General features: G+C 37.1%; 1 protein-coding gene across 1 annotated transcript in view; it reads right to left on the bottom strand.

The window, feature by feature from the left end:
* GABRB3 (gamma-aminobutyric acid type A receptor beta3 subunit) overlaps positions 1-22,631 on the bottom strand; it is a 105,653-nt gene that overhangs the window by 25,913 nt on the left and 57,109 nt on the right. The window contains exons 4-6 of the mRNA XM_026034263.1: positions 7,397-7,617; positions 2,039-2,121; positions 767-904 (exon numbers count right to left, since the gene is read on the bottom strand). Of these exons, the coding sequence (XP_025890048.1) occupies positions 767-904; positions 2,039-2,121; positions 7,397-7,617 (442 nt within the window). The remainder of the gene's footprint in view (positions 1-766; positions 905-2,038; positions 2,122-7,396; positions 7,618-22,631) is intronic.

The raw sequence follows: 22,631 nt of genomic DNA, 5'->3' as shown, positions 1-22,631 counted from the left end.
TGGGACAGAAGGAACAGCACACTTCCACTGTCTGGGTTGGGSTGAAAATCTAGAGGTCCCAAACAACAGTACCCACTTGCTGGTGATTTTCTGTGTTGCTTTGGGCTTGTCACATATAGCAACATGTTAATATGCTGGTGCCTAATATCAAGCATATAAATCCATGCTGTGCTTTATCATCTGAAGAGATCCAAAGTTTTTCTCACTTTTTTTTTTTTAGGGGAACAAGGAGGAGATAACCCAGGGATTTAATTTTTAGTATCTTAACAATGATGACAAAAAGAACTGGCTATGCATATACTACTACTTAGTAATATCAATACAAATCAAGATAAAAAAGGCATTACATTCATTGTACAACAACAAAACAAACATGCCCTGAAAAGCTGTAGGGAGGCATTCAAAAATATGTGTCTTTTTAACCTAGAATGCCATAGCATACTCTGTATGATCAGTAACCCTGTAGGCTACAGCTAAACCGATGATTCAGAGGTGAATGACTTCGTATTTACTTAAATCATAGATATTTAGGCGCCTGGTTAAGTATGACACATGCACACACTCACAGACACATAGAAAGAAGCAGGAAAAAAAGCAGCAAGAAAAGTTTTTTCRTGGATTTCTGGATAAAGGCTTTAGGGAGCAAGTGATTTCATTAGTCGAACACTGAACACGATGCTAAGATTATATGTGATAATTATTAATACAGTAGTAATTGTTGTACACAAGTAAATTAAGCACTGAATAGCCAAATGATAATACTTGCCTGTGGCAAAGACAACATTCTTTGACACCAGTCTGTATTCCACAATAGAGAACTGAGGAAGTTCTATCCTTTCTACGCCAGTGACGGCGTTATCGCCACCTCTCCAATAGAACTCAATGTCATCGGTTGTGTAGCCATCTGCAGGCAAAGCAGGAGGAAAAGGTGAAAAAAAAAACCCAACAGCAGAATTTAATGGAGCTTCAGGCACAGAATAGGTGGTTTGTCATTTCAGACAATTAAAGAATTAAAACAGTTGGAATGGCATATAGTATTTTGGTATGGCTGTAATGTGCTAGCATTCTGAGAAGCTCTCCCAAGGAGATGCTCCATTACCATCTACACAGAAATCTGAGGCAAAGTACTGTTTTCCTCTGTTTTTCAGAATCATACTCAGGAAATCCACAAAAGATGAAGCCGGAAAATACCACACATAACCACTTGCAGGGATTGCTGATTGCAATCTGCAAGATCACAGAATAGTATGAATTAAGACATCACATGCATCTAGAACCAAAACCCAAGTGCACTGTCACGCCAGTAATTATCAGAAAAACACAGATTATTCTATGAATGCAGACAAACGTATTTGGGCAGATATTTTCCACTTATACTAAAGAGTGTGAGTGGCACCATTTCCATTAGCTTCTGTAGTGGAGAACTCCTGCTGAATATAATTTCCAAAAGAGCATAATAATATGTAGTGATATTTTCTGTATAAGGCATACAGCTTTCAGGAAGCATCAGAAAAGGAGCAGGAGCTCTTGAAGCACAAACATACATCTGAATGTTCCAATTATAGGATACAACTAGGTTGAAGAGAGAATATATTTCTGTGTAGAGCAGAATTCCAAACCATAAATGGAGCCTATCTGAAAGCCCAGAGGGTCCTGCAGCAAGACCATCCATGCATAATAAAGCGGATTGGAAGAAAGTTGTATCACAGTGTTTGCTCTCTTTAAAATGAATCTGATTAAAATCTGAACATTCATTCTCTTGTATTGAAGATAAGCATCTTCAACAGGCCTTTGGAGCAATAAACAGCTTCATTCTGTCCTAAACTCATTTTTCTATATAATTTTATGCAAAATACACATGGAYAAACCCTTATATATTAAAAAATGTCAAATAAGAGAAAAAAAAAGGATGCTAATTACATGATTTACTTAAAAGCTCAAGACAGTAAGACAGTAGTGTGACTATTTTACAGCTATATTAAATGAAAACTGCCCCCACATCTACACTATGTTTTATATGCATTTTATTTGTACATACAGCTTTCTATTTCCAGAGTACAGTTCTGTTCATCTAATGGGTATCTTCTCAAGTCCATCATACAAGCTGCAGTGGTTGTGATTCTGAAATACAAATATATATATATATTTTTTTTCAAAGTGAGGACTTTTTGAAGATTGACTTACAATAATTGAGAATCTGGTTAACAGTACAACACTGTGTAGYAGCTTACCACAAAAGTAGTTACACTGATTTAAATGGAACAATTTGCTGTAACTTACATTTATGTGACCAGTCCCTTTAGGGTTCAGGAGACCAATCTGCATGTGTAAATGTATACAAACATTTGCTGAGATTAAACAGTAGGATTTTATATAAGAAAATGAGAAGTGATAAAAGTCTGCTACAAATGTCAGAAACATTCAAGCTGTGTGAATAACTGATTTGGTGGCTGTTAAGAAGGTTCTTTGGTGGTTTCTCTGTAGGAAAAGAATAGGTAAACTGCAATGTTGAAAAAGAAGTACAACAAAATGCTTTGTTTCAAAAACAAGTATATTTCTCTTAAAAAAATGCAAGGAATTCTATTATGAAGAGTCATCCTGAATTTAAATTTTTCCCCCAAAGTCAAAATATACTTYTGCTTCTTTTATTTCTAGTGTAGGCAATTTAGCAAAATCAAGACAAATTTGCCAAACATTTCAGTATTTATGAATCTACATTTTTCACCCAGCTCTTGTGTGTCAAGAGCCAACAATACACATACACAATGAAAACAATTACATTCACAGCTGCATGCAGCATTTTCATTTTTTTAATTAATGGCTTTATATATTTGTGCTAACTTTTAGATGAATATAACCATGCAGACTAGCTCATGATTCATCTTCAGTATATTTCAGTGTTTTGCTGAATCATGGCCTTCATATAGAATATGTACATTATTGTGCATCATTTTCTTTATAATAAATTATCTCCTGCATTTGACTAGGTCCATTCCTCAGTGATCTTCTGATATAAACATGACATGTAGTCCATAGGCAGTTAATTMCTAACAAATTCCATTCTGGCAAAAATGTATGCTAATAACAGAACGGGAGAAATCCTTTAAATATACTACTAAAATCTGGAACCAACATGTTTTGTCCATTTGTGTTCTCAGCTCTGAAATTTTCTATTTAACTGCTTTAACTTCCTATCTGACAGGCTTCTAATTTAGTAGACTAGCTTGAAATTCAGGAAGAGAAAATTGTTTAGGTGCCTTTCTTCAACTCTTTCACGCTAAAATTCCCTACTGTTATTATGAGTGCCTTATCTAATTCTCCCAGAATAGAAATGAAAGAATGCTTATCTTCAGCATGTACATTATTTCAAGTGGATATCTTCACATAATACCCAAAGGAATGGAGTGAGATCACTAGAGCTGTTTCATAGGAAAAATAGAAGATGAAATAGTACTGTAAAAGGTCCTTTTGCAAGAAAATACTGTAATTTCTTTGTACAGGGAGAGATAGTTGTATGACCACAAAGACACCAGAGAAGGAAAATCCTCAGGGATCTGCTACTCAGCGCATCTTCTCATTTGCTTCCTATTGGAAGTCAGTGAGAAAGGCCTATACCTGGTCTTTGTCCTTCCTAGCCATGCCTTCATCACTGCTGCTGTCCATTCTGGGCTGTCCTCTGAACGTCCTCTGTGTTAGGCCCCAGAGTTCTTAGGTACCAAATACTGTATCATAGGAGGATACTTAGGTGAGCCCTCCTATCTGGTCCTCCAGGTGCCTGCTTTGGTTCTTTTGTTGATACATATCCCATTGGGATGGAATAGTTTAGAAAAAGCAATTTCTCAGATGCTCTGTGGTTTAGCAGGTGGTTTTCTCTACACTGAATGATTGCAAATGCCCATCTGAACCCTCAAGCAAGGTGCCAGACAGGATTGTTAGTTATGGAGATGACTATCTCTCCAGCATTAGCAGCTCTAGCTAAGCCTAGGATCTAATTTTGACCTTAAATTTGTGAACAGCAATGAACATATCAAATGACAAATTTAACAATTATCATCTTTACAAAGCCTACTGATTAGGCAATTAATGAGTCAACTGATAATTGCGCTCCAAGTAAAGCGATCAGGCACACTTGGACATTCTTACTATGAGATTTCTATCCCATGTTTTAGTACATTCAACTACACTGAACTAGGGCTCATTTAAGATCCTGCAATAAAGTAAGAATGATCTAAATTGATACAAGCGTGAGGGTGGTACGAGGAATTCCAACTGTTATGTTGGATAATTAGTTTTAAATGCCACCTATGCATAAATATGCATTTGTAAGTGATTAATCTGACAGATTTATTAAAAATAATGCAGCTTGCAAACTTGCACTCAACATATTAATTGCCTTATGAGTTTTTAAGGAACATGTTTTGATTTTAGTCTGTCCACGTACCACAGTGGTTCTGTTTAACAAATTCCAGTATTATCATAAGCTGCACATTCTTTCCAAGGACTGGCTTACGCTACTGCAAAATGTGTATTTTTAATTTCATACAGACCTACTAAAAAAAGGAAACAGAGATAGATATGGGTAGAAATWGATTTACCACATTTACCCAAAGTAAGTTTTTGCAGTTCCCTTCTGAATGAAATCTCAAGCAAACAAATGTAACTTGCACAAATGCTCACTGAAAGCGAACACTAATTGCTCAGGCTTGTGCATGCTTCTGAAAAGAACGGGTTTATTTTTTTATGGGATGGGATGCTGCCTGGCACAGCAGGACMACAAGGTTTCAAGAACTCATCATTGCAGCAGTGACAGAGAAACAATTACATGAGCCAGACAAAGATAAAGCTGTACACAGGTACACATACATTTTGGATGAAAGCAATACACAAAAGAAATACCTCTGATTGTTAAAAACTCCCCAGTTCAATATCTGTTCTCTGTATATAGTTTCTCTTATCTTTTTTTCTGCTATCTTATTGCTGGACTGATAGCCTTAATTGATCTATTGCATAGCGAGGGACCCCATCACTGAAATGCTAGGTGATGTTGCTTAAACAATGACAGAAATACGTGCTTACAACTTAAATCAATGTAAGCAACTAAGTACTGTTTCATGAAAAAGTCACAGCTCTGAATGACTCATTTGATCCTCTCTTCATCTTGATGCAGAAATGTGTTCCTCCAGTAACAAACAGAACGAAGTCCAGTTGCATTGTCTGACCAAGCACAACTATTCTCCTCACCTTGCAAACATCCATGTTTTATATACAGGTGATAACTAGGTAAATAATCCCTTCAGATAATATATACACATATATATATTCCTCCATTCTCTCTATTTATAATATTCAACATTGAAGTGCCTGAGAACAATAGGTCTATATACAGCAAGCACGCAGGCAATCAGAAAGACTCTATTTTTGATCCCCAGCATATAAATGTCATTATCTCTGTTTTGTTCTATTATGAACAAATCTGTTGTATAGTCATATGCTTTCTAAATTGCTATGAACAAGGTGGGACAAAGTCAGGATGGTGCTCAAAGCAAAAAATTTTCCAGCAATGGGCTGAACTTCAAAAAGCCGTATACATACTACTCCATTTTCATAGACTTTTGATWAAAAAAAAAAGCCTATGAAAAAATAACTATGGAAATTCTACTTTTTTTTCTTTTTTTAAATGAGAACAAGAACTAGTGAAGCCTAGTAATCACTTTCATTACATGTATTTTTGAGGATCTGCTTTGTTCAGTGATGTAATGTATCGTACTCCCTATAATTTGCCTTTTTATTCTCAGTGACCCTGTGTTTTGTGGCACATACAAAAAGCTCCAGGTTCTGGTTCTCAATCCATTTTCTCCAGACAGAAGCTTGAGGCCAATGTAATTTGGATATTCAAAAGCCACAAGAAGGTAGGATAGCAGTAGATCAGTACAAAGTTAAAGGCTTCAGATCAGGGGAGCTAATGTTCACAGATACTTTCTTCCTTCTTATAATGGTGTCCCATATTTTGCCAAGATTTAATTTCAGACAGTTATCCTTCATTAAGCAGCCACTCTCCCACACATACAGCAAAATCAGACCATGAATATTGCCTATGTCCAGAAAAAAAGGAAATGGGGAAAAGATTGCCACATCAAGGAGAGTGTAATCTGCTTGTGGACATTCACATTTTGCAGAACAGGAATCTAACTTATTCAAATATGCTATTTTATGACAAATAATCTTCAGCTGAAAGAATTTAAGTGTTTTTAGAGTGTAACAGAAAGATAGTGTACAATGTTATAATCACAAGAGTTCTGATCTTCATTTTTTTTTTATTTCATTGCTTATGGGGATGATTCTTGACATAGATATTTTAGATATATAGATATAGATAGATTGATATGCATACTCATATATACATATATACATACATAGCTCATATACACATATATAATGAGAGTTGAAGAGTTTAGAGWTCAAGATCCAAGTAAGATAAAAAAAACTGAACTGACAATAAAAAAACAAAAGCAGGTAAAATAATGAGACAAAATATAAGGCATCTGCACTACTTTGCAGATCTGATTAACTTTTATACTAGGCCTTCTTTGCCGTGCATTACCACGTGCAACAGTGTTGAGTATTATCGGTGCTTAAAAACACAAGAAACTTCCTATGACATAAATGGAGCTTACTCTGAGAAAGACTTGTTTTGTTGGTATAATTTCAATCACTGAAGCAAATGGAAAAACCTGTCTGAACAGAAGGACTTTTTGATACTACTCAATCTCTGTTAAGATTCTTGCTTGTGTAATAATGCTTACTAAGTGAAGGATTTTTGTCATTATTAACCATAAAATCTATGAGAGGGAAAAAATAATAACAGTAAGCACAGGTCAAGGCTAAAACAGGTAGAAAATAGAATAGGATAAGGTCACTTTGTACCTTAATGCATTAAAATATTGCCGTGCTGGTCCCTGTTTGAAGGAACTACTGAAAGTATACGCAGTCATGTTTAATTGGCTGTGTTCAATTAACCAGGGTTATTTGTGATTTTCTTTTTCTTTCTAGACTAYAAACACATCAAAAGACGACATAGGCACCCACGCTCAGTCTCACMGCCTGTGTTTTGAATGAAATTTTCAGGTTTGCAATTAATGCTTGCCTTTCTGCTTTCTACTGCCATTGGGCTTTCCAGATATGGTGACTCTACATAAACAGATAAAACCTGACTGAAGATGCTCCTGGCAAAATTAAGAAACATCGAGTGTGTCATTTATTTTCTACGGGCATCTTTCAGAGTTACAGGGAAGGTTACATAATATGCTACACAATGCTTGTAATAACCTTGTACCAGGAAACAAATATCAACAATACATAACAATGGGTATGAAATTTTCATCATAAAAGTACAGACCTGAGGCCATAAAGCACCGTTCCATCTGGGTGAAGGCGAATCATTCGATTCTTCACAGTAACACCATGCACAAATGATTTCTTGTCATTTAAGAAGTAAGTGTCAGGCACCCAGAGTTGATCTGCCACTCGATTATCAAGCGTGAGGTTGAGAGGGATGCCAGCATAAGCCAGTCTCTTATCTCTCCAGTACTGTTGAAAGTACATAGTCAAAGTATAATCCTGGTGAGGGGGAAAAAAAAAAGGAGTCAATCATATTTTGCATAACTGGAAAAATAATTCTTTCTGTAGCCAGCTAATTTTACTAGTTTGGATTAATGTATTTTTTAACATTTTCTTGAAAAAAAATAATTAAAATAATCGATATTTCTAAGAGTTTTAAACTAATTTTAATAGTTCAAGAGCCATCTAACCAGTATTAAAAAATCTTAAGAAATTCAGCCATAATTGGTATCATTTGTCCTACTCCTCCTTTTCTTCCATGTACTTACCCCCCTGAAAATTACCTGATATTCTGTTTGTGGGGTGTCAAACTAGGTAATCCAAAAACACTGGTATCTTTCCCATTTTTAAAAGTGAGAGATGAACTGAAATACATTCCAAATAATTTAAAGTAGCACTCAAAGTCACACCTGGAAAGTCAGCTGGAAAGATGCTTTTTCTATGTGTGTCTTTGAAAGAAACTGTACCTTGTAGTGGCATAACAATTTTCTTATCACTAGGCTACACCATGAGTTAGACAAACAGTAAATTGTAGCGCAATTCCTACAAGTGTCAAAGTTTGGTTTTCATGACTTTGTAAATAAAGGTTTATGTTGTCTTTTAAGAGATCTGATAACTAACTCAAGAGCCTACAAATGGATAAGGAATCTTATTTTTAAACATCTATTATAAAAATCTTCTCTTCATTTCAGATTTTGCAAATTTGACCTGGTAATGTCTTAAAAAAGCTACACTGAAACATTCTGAAAAGTCGTAGACATTGTGCCTCATTTGTTAGCATCACGGTATTATACGATAGTATTAAAATGTATGGAAGTTTTTCAAAGTTAAGCATCAATAAAACAAACAAACAAAAAAGCATGTGAATTTGATAGCAAAATTTCCTGTTAGAAAAGAGAAATCTTCATGTTTTCTTTCCCTCATAACTTTCAAAGTGTGGAAGGACTTTTTCTTTTTTGCAAAAGTTATTTTTTAATGCATGATATGAAATAGGCTAACATCTGAAGATAATATTTCTTACATACAGAAATGGCTGCTTAAAATTAAAGAAAACATTGTTTAGGTCTRATAATGCCATGTTTTACAGTGAGAAAAAAAATGAGGTTGTTAAGTACAGGTCATTAAAATCCTGATTTCCAAATTATAGAAGTGCTTTAAACAATAAAACCCTTCATGAAACAGTGAGAAATTTATGTGATCTCCAAACACATTCAAATATTTAGCAGCAGGTGTGCAAACCACAGGATACCTGCATTTGCATCTGCTTCTACAAGCTGGTGATACAAAACCCCTCAGGCTGGCTGCTTGTTTGGGAAAAGGATGCTCAGTGATTCCAAGTACGACTGTTGGGAATGGTCCATTCCTGTAATGGGTTTCACGTGGAGACAGCCCAATTTCAGGCATCGATCTTGCCTGCGCTTCTCTACACCCCTAAAGCCTTTCCTTGAAATCAAACAAAACTTCAGAACGCCTTTCACGCGAGGAGTCTTTGTGGGTTTTTACTTAGTGATTCATTCCCTTTAATGAGGTGGCTGCTGCAGTTTTAAGAAATCAATTTTAATCGCTTAGAAAATAAATCATTCTAGGCATCAAGGACGAGCTGTTCCCTTTTTAGGAGTAGTAAGAGATCTTTGAAAACAAAAGGACCCACTAATGGAAGAAAAGATGCTCCCGCGGAATTGGCTGAGTGTAAGCTCATTCTTTAAAACCCAAATCTGACGTGACTGCTCAGAAGAACTTGCCCCAGTCTTTTTGTTGAAAGCTTTCATCAGTAGGACTGATCGTCACTGCTCGTCAACGAGCAGGGTACGTGCTACGCTCTGCGCACATCCCTCGCTCCCATTAGCACATCACGAAGATCACATCTCTSCACATCCTCTGTGAAACCAATTTTCTGACTCTGATGCATTAGAATGAATATCCTCCACCAGTCCTATTTTGGCTTAGTTAAAGCTTGTTTCCATTAACATTTAAAATTTGCTCTGTGCTCGGTTTTTACTGTGCTTTGCACATCAACGTCGAGAAATTGAGGATTATAAAAGCAGTGGACACATACGCTCTAGACTAAAAGTTCACAACATAGAAAGGCACAATGTATATTAATCAAAATGAAGATGTGGGGTGCCACTGTATTGCACTGAAACAAGTGGATCCTGCTAGCACTAAAATACTATGGAAGCAGTACATTTGAACAGAAAAGAGCTTTAGGCTAGGTTCCTTCTTCCTTTGGCACGAAATAAAATACACGCTAACAGCTAACAAATGCAGTAATTAACTAGCTAAGTGAAACATATGTAGCAATACAAGCAGTACTTTTCTGTCATTATATTTGTTTATTCAACTAAAATTTCGTTTTACTTGACAGAGAAAGGAGTTTACAAATTGCATRCAGAAACAGCACCACTGAACAAATATAAGGAATTTTCAGCAACTTGACCGAAAAATAGACTTTCAAAATACTTTTTGAAGTACAAGTTTCATCAGTAGTTTCCCAGTTACCTTTCACTTCTTCTTTCATCTTAAAATATTTCTCTATATCCTAACGTTTGTGACTATATTTCCATGTACTGTAAGTAAAGATACACCCTCCAGTCGCTTGACAAGGAAACCACTTGTGAAATATCAGCTCCTTCCCAGGTCTTCACTCAGCATCTACTGAGCAAAATGCTTAAGCAGCATCTTCTGCAACTCCTTGGCCTTTGAACAACAGCCACAGCAGAAGCAGAATATCTCCCAGAGCTGTCTTATGCCCCAGAAAGCACATATGCTCCTGCACACCTCGAAGGATCGCTGCATATTTGTGCTCTGCCAGTCTGGCCTGCTCTGAAAATAATGCAACAAAAAGGATCAACGTGAACCTGCTCACCATCACACTGCTGCAGATTAGCTCAAAGCAAAAGAAGTGGCTAACTCCCCGAACAGACCCGTGCTCAAACTGCTTGGTTGTGCACGGAGTGATAAAAGAATGAGCAGCAAAGACCAGCTCCTTCGGGTACGCTACCAAAATCACTMCTGGCAATAAAGCTTATTAAAACCCATATCGATGTCAGCATTCATTATATGATTAGTTTATTTGGTAGGCTCTGTACATGCAAAGGAAGTCTTTTTTTTCTATATGCCAGAGGAAATGCTAAAAGGGCTTTGAGTGTGGCCTGGAAAAAAAGCACGAAGTATTTGCTAGGTAAGATGAGAAAATGCACTTTTACTCCTAGCTAAGTAGCCTAGGAGGTTTATCAAGGGCCACCTTCCTTCAGGGGAGCTTAAGATGACTAACTCAGACATAGAGATCAAGAGGGTTGATGTCTAAAGCTGAGAGATATTAATCCCGCTGCAGCTACCATATCAGGGTGTGATTATCAGAAAGGACACACAGCCACCAGCTTTAGGAAATTCTAACTTCTGCACAGAGCAGCAGACAATTTCCTCAGCAGCAAGGACCTCCATAAATCATGATATTTATTTTTAATACAATACAATATCGCATTCAAGGTCCTACTTCCCTACCCATCCTCCCCAGTCCCTCACAGTATCAGGTGCTTCTGGGCTACAACACTAACAAGTTCCCTCAAAGCGCTGACAGAAGGCGAGCACAGCACTCCTGGAGTACATGAAGAATACCCTGGAAATGGGAAAAGCTTGACTGCTCAGGCCACAAGCACTTTTTTCCATGGGCTGTTCAAAGACCCTGGAACTTCATCTTACAAGGATAAAGAACCATAACAAACATCACTGACTTTTTTCTATCATTGCAAGAGATGTGTATCTGAGTGTGCTGCTACGAATTCAAGAAAGGCACACACAGTTTTTTGTTGTTTCCCTGGGGAAAAAAAAAAAGACAAATAGCAAATAATATTTCAGAAATCACCAAGATACTGTGGTAAAGAGGTATTACAACTCTGAAGAGGTATTACAACAGTATGTCTGTCTCCCCTTTGTGTATTTGCTGTGATTTCAACACATATTAACRAACAATGAGAAAGATTTAGAAATACCATTGCATGTACTGATTGTATGAAGAAATTAGTAAATATTTGCTACTTGGTATTCTCTCTTCATGGACTGAGCATATCATGAAGGAAGTACAACTATATATTAACTAGAAAGGCATTTCAGAAATCAAAATGCAGTATCTTATAATACTCCACRTACCTAATGTACTAATTATAGGACTAATTATCTATAAATGCTGTGATATAAAATGCAAACAATAATTTGTTTTCTTTTACTGAGCTAGCTATTCTTACCTTTTATCTCCTGCACTCAGTAAAAGGAAAGGAAATTTAAAAAATAGTGTTTGCTCATTACCATAAAGTTAACAGCATTACAAGAACAATAATGCTCCAAAATGGACTATCAATGTTTACAGTCTTGTCTTGCTATGTATCAAGGATGTTAAAAGTTAYCTTTAACATTAGGTTCTTCACAAAAAGCATTATGTTCTTCAAATGACTGATAAACTGAATATTATAATTGATAGTTTTGATGGAATAACGTTAATAGGACAATTAATTATAAGCAATTCTTAATTCAAAATAAATATATTGGAAATTATTGGAAACACTCAAAATAACTTATGCAGAAAAATACTATTTAATTGCTTTGGAGGACAACCTTATATCTGCTTGGAATGCAGATTACTGCCTTTGATTTATATTTGAATATAAATTCATACCCTTGTTTTCCTGACCTACACAAAAACTATTTCCATCTGCTTTTGGATGATTTATGTTTTATTTTTGATGAACTAGTAAAGACCATCCAATCGCTATTTCCATAGATAAAAAGGAATACTGAAAATCAGAGAACCTCCATATAACTTCAAGGTTCCACCCCTTGCCTTCCACATAACTTCAACATTAGATAAGGCTGCTGTAGAATAAATAAGGACCTATTCTTGRATCCCTGATATGATTGAGTTGCATCCTTCCCCATCAGCCCAAAGGGGGTTGCACWGCTGAACTCATGAACCCTGTGCTTTGGCTACACACCTGTAAGCTTTTTTGCCCCTACTACGTATGGAAGAGACCTGAGAAAAAAAGGTTAATGCGCACATATGCCATATTCAGAGAGTCCAACCTTAAGAAGTCTGAATTTACCAGCAGCTCTACTATTCACTTGTTGGAGATGAGCAATGCATTCTTTTTTTTTTTCTGCGCATTCAAAATGTTGTGAAAGGTTTGATGCCTTTCTTATTAGAGACACAAATTATCCRTTATGTATATCTGCTGACATTTCAATTTGTCCAGTACGTCTAAAATACACATCACTTAGCTAATAGGGAATGGAAAAGAATAGGCAAAGTCCATTGTTCAGCAGARCCTTTCACTAGGAAACTGTCTGGTTAGAAGGTCTTGCTATGAGGCCACTGTGCAGCTCATGAGCAGCCTGGGCAAAGGAGACATTTGCACACAGATCCCGCCTGCCCAGCCAAAGCCTCTAACGCTCCTTGGTCTACTTGTTTTTTTTTGTTAAAGTTTCGTTTTACCCTTACGTTCTTGCCTCCAGCATCTCCTGGGCACTACTCAAGGCTCTCCCACAGTGATGGGCTGCAAGCAGGGCAGACAGCCTCCCTAGCAGGAAGTACGTTTTAGGCTGTGGTTAAAACACTGTTAAGAAAATGCCATACTAAAGTATCTCAATTACACTGATTTTCCATCGTACATCTAGGTAGTCTTGGTATTTTCTACCAAATTACCGCGACTTCTTTTCCATTAAAGGACACCAGGGTGGAGTTATAAATAGCTGCAAGGAAACACTCCGCCTCCAAGAACCCACTGAGGGCTGCACGGGAAAAGTTTTCCAAACAAACCTGCGATTCCCCGTTGGGGAGGGAGGAGGGCTCTGCCCTTCCCTACCCTTTGGCGGGAGAGTTTCCATCTGCAGCTCAACCCAAGCGCTTCTCCAGCGCGTGGTCCCAGCCGGCAGGGAGCAGAGGCAGGGTTGCCATGCCAACCGGCGGTGCTTTCTGCTCGGTTGGCATGGCGACGGGCGAGCAGCCTTGCCGGCCTTGGCCAGGCGGCAGCCAGGAACACGGCACAACAGGAGCTGCCGCCCGGATGGCACCGGGGCAGCAGCACTGGCCGCAGCGTGGGCCCACGCAGCAGCATCCGCCCTCCAGAGGCAGGACTGCCGCCTCTGGCTCCCCTGCATGATCCTCTGCCTGCAGTAAAGTCTTGGGAAGGCTTTCCCTCTTGGTGCATACTCGCATCCAAGCGGCACAGGGCTCACGCTGGCAGGAGATGGGGCCTTGGGCGGCCCTTTGGTCAGTGGCTGCACCAAGAGGCTCAGGGAAGTCCCTGCAAACACTTCAGTTCTGGGACGTAGCTCAGGACAAGTCCCTCCGGGCTGTGTAAGTCCTAAGAGATGGTGGTGGAGACACAATATTCTGAATATTGCTTTTCTAAAACAGCTCATCATTGGTTTTACAACCAATCAGGTTTACAGCAATCAGGTGTTTCTTAACCCCATGGCRCAATCAAAGAAAATCTAATACACACCTTCACATACTAGGGGTATCATACCCTCACGGCATATCAAACCCTCACCAATTTGGTAGCAGAAAGCTAGCAAGATGACAGAACTACGGTCTTGCACTTCGCTCCTTTTCATATTTTCAGTTGTTCTGAGACAGGTTGCAATGAAAATGCACTTAATGACAGATACATATGACCAAAAAAAATCACATCTAATGGAGCCACTCCTAAAAAAAAATAAAGAAGACAAAAATAGAATTGTCAAATGCTTAGAAACTATGTTCAAAATAAAAGTCCAAAAGTAATTAATTTAGCGGGGAAAAAAAGTACCTCCCTCTACAAAAAAAACAAACCCAAAAAACTACTTATCAGAAAGAAAAATAACCTAGACACAGTGAGGAACTGGATTTGCATCATGCAACACAAAGGTATTTATTTTAGAGCTGACAGAACTTCAATGAAACAGGTAAATTTAATGACCCTAATTGAAATCCTGCTGAGATCCTACAGGCGAACAAAGTCAACCTTTATCAGCTGTCAGCTGGTGCTCACGACTGCAGCAACTGACCTTAGTGAAATGGGAACTGACAGGTAATGGCTCTGCACCTCCTACACGGCAGGGGGATGTGACACCAGCTAGTCACGGAGCTGAGCTGGTGCCCTGAAACCTTGAGGTGAGGGGATTATTTTTTCTGCCTGTTTTGAGAGAGGGGTTTAGTGTTTTTCTGTTTCAATACAGGAGAGATTTCTAATACTTTTATTTAGTTCTTCACATAAATCTATCATGCTGTATCTCTCTTCAGCATTACTTGAATCATCAATAAAAATTGGAAAACAAAAATAAAATTTGCTATTTCATACATTATCATGAATATAATTTCCTTAGTGTCTTCAAGATCTCCCAGGACAGCAGGGCTGTAGGTACTAAACATCTGTGTACATACAGATGTGTTTTAAATTTTGTGACCATATGTTCCTATTTTTCRTTAACATTGCATATTAAAAATATCCAGAGTAGTTTTCAGTAAAACGAGTATTTTAGACTGATAAAAATTCCCCCAATTTTTTTGTTACTATATAATTTCCTAAGATCTTTTAAAAGGCACCTCAGAAGTATAGTTTTTTTACTCAGGAGTTAACAAATAAAACAAAGTTCTATTTAAATACAGAGAACTATGGAAAACATGCCCTTAAATAAAAGTGAAATACATATCCATTCATGGCCATACTTTTGCTTGAAAAAAAATAAATATTTATTCCACTGTGGAGAGAACTTCTTAAATTTCATCCCCCTAACTTGTCCATTGCACTCACTTTAGAAACATCAGCTCTCACTGGCATTACAATATCCAGGCAGAGGCCCAAGTTTTTACCTGTTGCCTGTGATTACTTGAATAACCAAATATTCTCAAACTAAATTCTATGCAAAAACAAACAAGCAAAAAAAAAAAAAAATCCAGCATAAACAAAAAGATCCAGAATATTTTTGGTATCAAATGGTTTTAAAAGACACAACTTGAAACATTGCTCGTGTATATGAGGGTTGTGGCACACAAGGTTTGGGGGTGCCAGGTCCCCAGGGACCCCGGCAGTCCTTGCTGTCCCTCACACTCCTCTGCCCCAGCCCCATCTCAGCCCAGCTGGTGGCCGTGAGTCGCTGCTGCACAGCCCCACCACAGCAGGCTCTGTATATATAAATGGCAGCTCACTACTGACTTCTTTTGGGTCCACAATATGACGTGTTCGCTTCTAAGTAAGGAAATAAACCTCAGAAAAAAATCTCTGTAATAGAAGAGAATTGCAAAGCTGATTAGGTAACTCTTTAGCCTATTTCTTTTCCTCTGAACAAGTAACTTACGTTTCCAGCTTCCTTCATTCTTTCGCTCTGCCTATCACTAGTGTTAAATTCAATTTTCTATCTTGCAGCAACAAAATTGGAACGCGTGGTAAGTCGAAAGGAAAACAATGTATTTGGTAAAAGCTCATTACTGCACATAGGCTAACCTGATCGCATGACAGTTATGCTCATAAAGCTCAGTAAAAAGCAGAATAAATAAATGGGTAAAAGAAAAAGAAAGCAGAATAAATAAATGGGTAAAAAAAACCTAAATGGCATCTAAAAGTAAATATTACAAACACGCAAAACACAAACCCTCTTGGGTTTTTCATGCAGAGAGGCTTGCAATATGTGGAATCTTACCCTGCCAGTGCCCCTTCATAAATTTGACTATCAGTGAGCTTAGAGGAATATGGCTTGCTAAGGGAATATATTCTCTTCTGCAGATGATTTAAACACCACAAAGACCTCCTATCAGCTGTAGTAATTAGGGAATTGGAGAGTACCACTGTAAAAATAAAGATGGGGAGGGTTTCAAACAGTTATGTTTTCTGACTTCTGAATCAGCAAACAGGATGGTCTAAATGATTGACAGGAAATGCATATAGAATGACAAATTTTCATAACTTATAGTTTTAATAGCTGAATTTTCCTTAAACAGAATTCTCTGATGGCAGCTGACACTTACATGGACTTGTATCTATGTGGCATATTTAGAATAGAGAAGATTCTGCACTAGAAGATATGTTGGCTACTGTCCCCTCATTTTCTCTATATGCAATACAAGACAAATATAACATGTGAAAATGTTATGAATGTATCCCATAGTATGTTCACTGCAAAATAACAAAATGTAAAAAGGACTTTTGTGGACTGTGATGTTCTTCCTAATCTAGTACTGAAAAAAAAGGACAGAGGAAAATTCTCCTGTTTCATTGGTAAACATGAAGAGCTTCACACTAGGTGTATCAGTCTCCCTTATACAAAGTATTTTCCTCGTACCTTAGTCTTCTTGTGGAAGATGGACATTGTCTGGCCACCATCGCCACTTTACTTCCTATCGTAGCATCTTTTCCCTTGAGCGCAGAGTGAGACATTGCCCTTCTTGTACAGTCACATTTAAGGGACAGAATTCTACCTAACACTGGCACAGACTTATAACCACTGTTAAATTACTCAACAATTCAGCTATTATTGTCATATACCTCAGATACTGCAAAGCCCATTTAGCAGGCAAGAAATAACTTTTCTTCAATCTCTAGTAAGCCTTTGGGTGAATAAAATGTAGCTGAATAAAAGAGTATTAAAAAGATACATTATATAACATGTCTTTCAGTTACAGATTAGTATTCTACAGATGATTTCAATTATAATAATCAGATGTCCCCCTCAAATACAAAAATTTTGTCCTCTATCACCTATACTCAGCACGTGTTTCAGCAGTGCTGAAACATCCAAGCTGTCTGTGGAATGGATGTTTTAAAAGATGTATGTATGTATGGGGCATTTGAATTCATCACAAACAGGACAAGCTTGTGGAACAGACAAATTCTACACAGCAAAAACAGGATTCAGCTAAAGCTGCTGGAACTCAAATAAAAGTTACCAGAGTGAGGGGTTAAATTAGAGAATATAGGAAAGCCAATAGGTGCAGAAGAAAATCTGGCTTGGGTTGGTGAATCATGGAAGAGTGCAATCATAAAAGCCCTGTATATTTGAGAAAAAAAAAAAAAAAAAGAAAAAAAGCTGCTCATTCTGTCCCAAAATAGCATTTAAACATAGCATAGAAAAATAATCAACCAGATCAAATACATTTATGCGTATATGCAGATGCTCAAACCCTGGAAGTCTAAAAATAAGACAGAGGAATAAAAATATCTAGTTTTAAGTGGGAATATTGACCTAATAGGAACATTAKAGACTTGATGGAGGAAAGTAGTCAGTGGGAAACCATGAAAACAAACTATGGAGTAACGAAAGAGAAGGCTACACTTTATATTAAAGAAAGCTTWGCACCAAAGAATGAACTGTATTGAATGTAGCACAAAATGTCTATGGATTAAACCTCCAGGCCTACATAAGCTTTCAAAATAAATTATCACTGCCTAATCAGGATGACAATGGTGCCAGGGAGGTGTCAACAGAGATCTAAGAGACAGCAAAAAAACATATTAGTAATCAGAAACTTCAATCACCCCCACATAGACTGGATAAATGTCAGGTTGGGGTGTGACTAAATGACACCAAAAATGACTGACTCATGGAGAAGCTTGTGGTGAAACCTGAAACAAGACAAGGCTTGCTCCAAGCAATGTGTAAGCCACGGTTCAAAATGTTGCTGTTACTTTGACCATAATGGAATTAGATAAGCACCCTTTAAAACTAAAAAAGCTTAAAATTCCACTACAACTGTGTGTAATTTCAAAAAGTAAACTATACAAATAAGGAAGATTCTTTCCAACTGCTAAAAGATTGTTTATAGTCATCAACTGTAGAGTTAAACAGAAAACTTTGAAGACTTTATGAAGAGATCGGTTCAATATTCTGAAAGGTCAAAATAAACAAGCAGAATGTTAAAGATTATTAGGAAAAGGAACAGACAGAAAAAGAGAAAAAATCGTTATACCATTTTAGTACACTGCCATCTTGAACACTGTATGCAGTTCTAGTCCCCATCTCCAGCAGGGTCAAGTATAACTACAAAAGGTCCCAAGAACTGCAGCAAGAGTTACGGAACACACAGTACATCTCTAGTATAAATTCAGACAAAACAAACAGTGATTTTTCCACATTGAAAAGAAGCAACTAAGAAGCATATTTTAGATATTTGTAAAAACAACGTTGCAAAGGAGGCCAACAATCACTCACTATTTGTTATTTGTAAGAAACAGCAGCCAAAGAGCTTATCAGATGTCAGGCTCAAAACAAATGAAATGATACTCTCACTTTCACCCATATGCATATAGATGTGCATGTTTAAACTGTGAAATACCCACAGATTATGTTTAACACAAAAAAAAAAANAAAAAAAAAAAAAAAAAAAAAAAAAAGAAGCTAAAAATAGAAGATGAAAAACAGACAGCTTTGCTCAGAAAGGTCCTGAGTTGTCTCATGATTTAACACTGGGAGAATATCAGGGAAATACCAGCCCTATTCTTATTACTCCTCTCGAGCCTTCACCATTGGCCACATTTGAAAACAGGCTACAGAAAAAGATGGGCTTTTGGTTTAGCTTATTATGGCCATTTTTATGTCCTTATCTTCTTGGAGTGTGCTATTAAATCACTTACAACTCTGCCGCGCCGCTCATGAGCTGATGGGCTTGTCCTGCAGTGTTAATAAGCACTGCTGCCATGGCTCACAACTTACTGTTCCGGGGGGAAAGGAAGTAGAAGTTGTGACCTGAAACACTTTACAATTCATTTTTGAATCAACTGCAGATGAAGATAATTTTGTATATGAGATTTTTGCAAATTGCATAAATATGCCTATGTAGAATATATAACTGCCTGTCAAGAGCTTGGAAATTATTACAGAGTCACTTCTTTAATGATGCTGAGTAACAGTTATGTTCATTTTAATTTCTCTAACATCTGCTCCTGGCAAATGTAAGCAGATGTGTCTAATTATTACCTTTCGATACTTCTATATGCATAGCATGAATAAGAACATGAAAAAATCAGATTCCTGTGAAGGAGAGGCAAAATGCCTTTGAAATAACACAGCAATGCACCAAGTAATTAATATACCTACTTTATTGTTGGGAAGTTAACAAATAAGCACAGGAGATATATTACTCAAAGAGAAAATATTGTTTAAAAGATAATAGATATATTTATTCTATATACAATTTAAATTACTTCGGAACACACAGAACACAAGTCATAATARTATTCTTTTTTTAGGTACATGTTGATTGTTATGGGAAATAATTTTGAACCTATCTTCTTACTCTAAGCCCATTCAGATTTTGCATGTTTTTCATCTGTCCTTTTAAAATGCTTTTTATGTTTTTAAATTCAGGAAAAAAATCCAGTTAATGGTATATTTAACCTTTTTTTTTTCAGACAACACAACAGAGAAATCGATTTCTGTTCTTATCTCATGAGAAAAAAAAAAGTTTATCTTAAATCCCAAGTGATACCATGCTCAACTATCCCTTTGTGAAAAATGCAAGTCATGCCCTTATAGCCCTTAATATTTTCTCCTCTGCCTGGAAACTCCCATTTGTTTTGCATCTTCTGCACTCCACTGTTCCTCACTCTGTGCATCCCAGACCCCTGACCTGGGGCCACACAGGCCTGGAACAGACCCCCTTGCTGGCCTGAGAGTCTTGCTTCTGGGCAAGGGGAAAGCTCCTAGCTCCACATCCATCTTTCCAGCAGGTCAGTGCCTGCCTTCCTCTAGGCAACACTGCCGCTCTGGATTGCTGCGGAGTCTCTAGATTCCTCATGGTTATAAAATGTATTACAAGAAGAAGGTGGGACAAGTTTTCAGGGCAATTTTATCAGGAGAAAAACTAAACTCTATAAGCTGGTTCGCTAGCAAGAGTAACAAATTAACATCAAACAAGTCAAGAAGCTGCATTACGCGCATGAAGAATAAAGTTGATTAGGGTATTAACTGACATGTAAATAGCCCACAGATTGTGGCAATAAGGAAAGAAACTTTTCACTTTAAAGTGAAAGAATTTTTTCACTTTATATTTCAATCTGCAGATAGATAGATTCTATTACCCATTTAAATTTTAAGAACATTTGTTTCACCATTAAATCATTTGATGCTATACAGGGTGTATGGACCAAATAGCTTTTTTCATTACCAAGTTAATATCAAATCTACTACACAGTATAATACTCATAAGTAGTTTAAATTCAGCTAGATGAGAAAGGTGTGCCAGAAATCAGATTACATGCCCATATGAATTAGCAGACAAGCTAAAATAATTATTGATTCAGTTTACTGTGTTACAAGTGAACTATAATTTTATTCTGTTTCTTTTCCAGCAATTAATTTCTGAAAATAATTAACTAGTGTATGTGATGATCAGGATTAGTCTGTAATTTTTATTAATTAAAAGTACATTTTTCAACTACTACCTCAAATAGAACTATCAAATCACTTGATTATACAAAACAACACAAAAAGTAGGACATATTTTACATGCTGAAACTAAATGTATGTTCGATTTGTAGTACAGGATATAAACTAGATCTACATCATCTCTGTTACATTTGCTGAAGGTTATCTCACAAAGAATGCCTTTATAAATAAGGCCAACTTTTCATAGTCCCAAATCCCACAGATCACTTTCAGAACAGAACCTGCTAGATGTTAAGTACATTAAAATATATGATGCTATCTATACTGTCAGAAGAGGTCTTGAAAATCTAGTCCTACTGATGGTAATCAAGTATATTTGATACAACTTGGTTTACTGGTTATCTCTTACAGCTAACTGTAATCAATGTGTTTACACTTCTAAAAAAATTGACTTTTCTTGGAATCTGACTCTGCTTTCCAAAGGAGTGATTTACTTTATACTTAGAAAAGGCCTTTTCAAAGATCACTGATGTATATTTTATTATTAGAATAACCTGATATGGTATAKCTATTCCCAATTGTATAAATATCCCAGATGGATTGATAAAGTGGCTACCTGATAGCATAATAATCAAACACAAATATAGAGGATTTATTTTTCTTACCAGAAATACTGACTATACATGAATTTATACATGCAGGTAAGTAAGCTTTAAATTCTTGTTCTGTGTTGCTGTGTACAAGAATAAAACATCCACTGACTTCAAGTTGTATCATTTTGCATTTCCAGTAATATGGTTAACCTACCTAGACAATACAAAGCTACTGTTTTAGTCAATCTCAACATTAAAAAAAAAAAACTTTTGGTCATTCATAAATCATCTGAAATACATGAATTTGGATTGTTTGAAGCTACAATTTCAAAATACTTTTTGCTAGAATATTCTTCAAATAACTATGGAATATAATATCACTTACATGTTTCCAGAAATGACAAATAATTATTATATTAGAAATAGTAGGAATATTCCAGTTACTCCTTTTTCAGTAAAAGCAGACTTCCTGAGTGGGATGAAGTGGGTTCAAATTAAGTAACAGAAGTGGGAAGCCATACATAAAAGGACTGAAAACAAGACCATGAGGTAATCAAGTTCAAAAGCAGTGTGGAAGCTGTTTGGTTTGGTGTGCGTTCTCAATGATATACTTATGTGAAAGGAGACGCAGGTGCTCAGAAGTAGCCTGCACTACTCCAAGGGTATTCAGCAAGGGGAAATCAGGCTTGATTAACCTGATCTCCTTCTATGAAGGGGTGACTAGCTGGATAGATGAGGGCAGAGCGGTGGATATCATCTATCTGGACTTCAGCAAGGCTTTTGACACCGTCCCTCACAGCATCCTCTCAGACAAATTCTGAAAGTGTGGTTTAGATGAGTGGACAGTGAAGTGGATTAGGAATTGGCTCGATGGCAGGGMACAGAGAATGGTAGTCAGTGGCGTGGAGTCCAGTTGCAGACCAGTAGTTAGTGGTGTCCCCCAGGGGTCAGTCCTCAGTCCAATCCTGTACAACTTATTCATTAATGACCTGGATGAAGGGCTGGAGTGCTCCCTCAGCAAGTTTGCTGATGATACCAAACTGGGAGGAGTAGCTGATAGCCCTGAGG

This window comes from Nothoprocta perdicaria, unplaced genomic scaffold (assembly GCF_003342845.1).
Source record: "Nothoprocta perdicaria isolate Ctin4 unplaced genomic scaffold, notPer1 scaffold_140, whole genome shotgun sequence".
NCBI lineage: Eukaryota > Metazoa > Chordata > Aves > Tinamiformes > Tinamidae > Nothoprocta > Nothoprocta perdicaria.
This window is presented reverse-complemented; position numbering and strand designations above follow the sequence as displayed.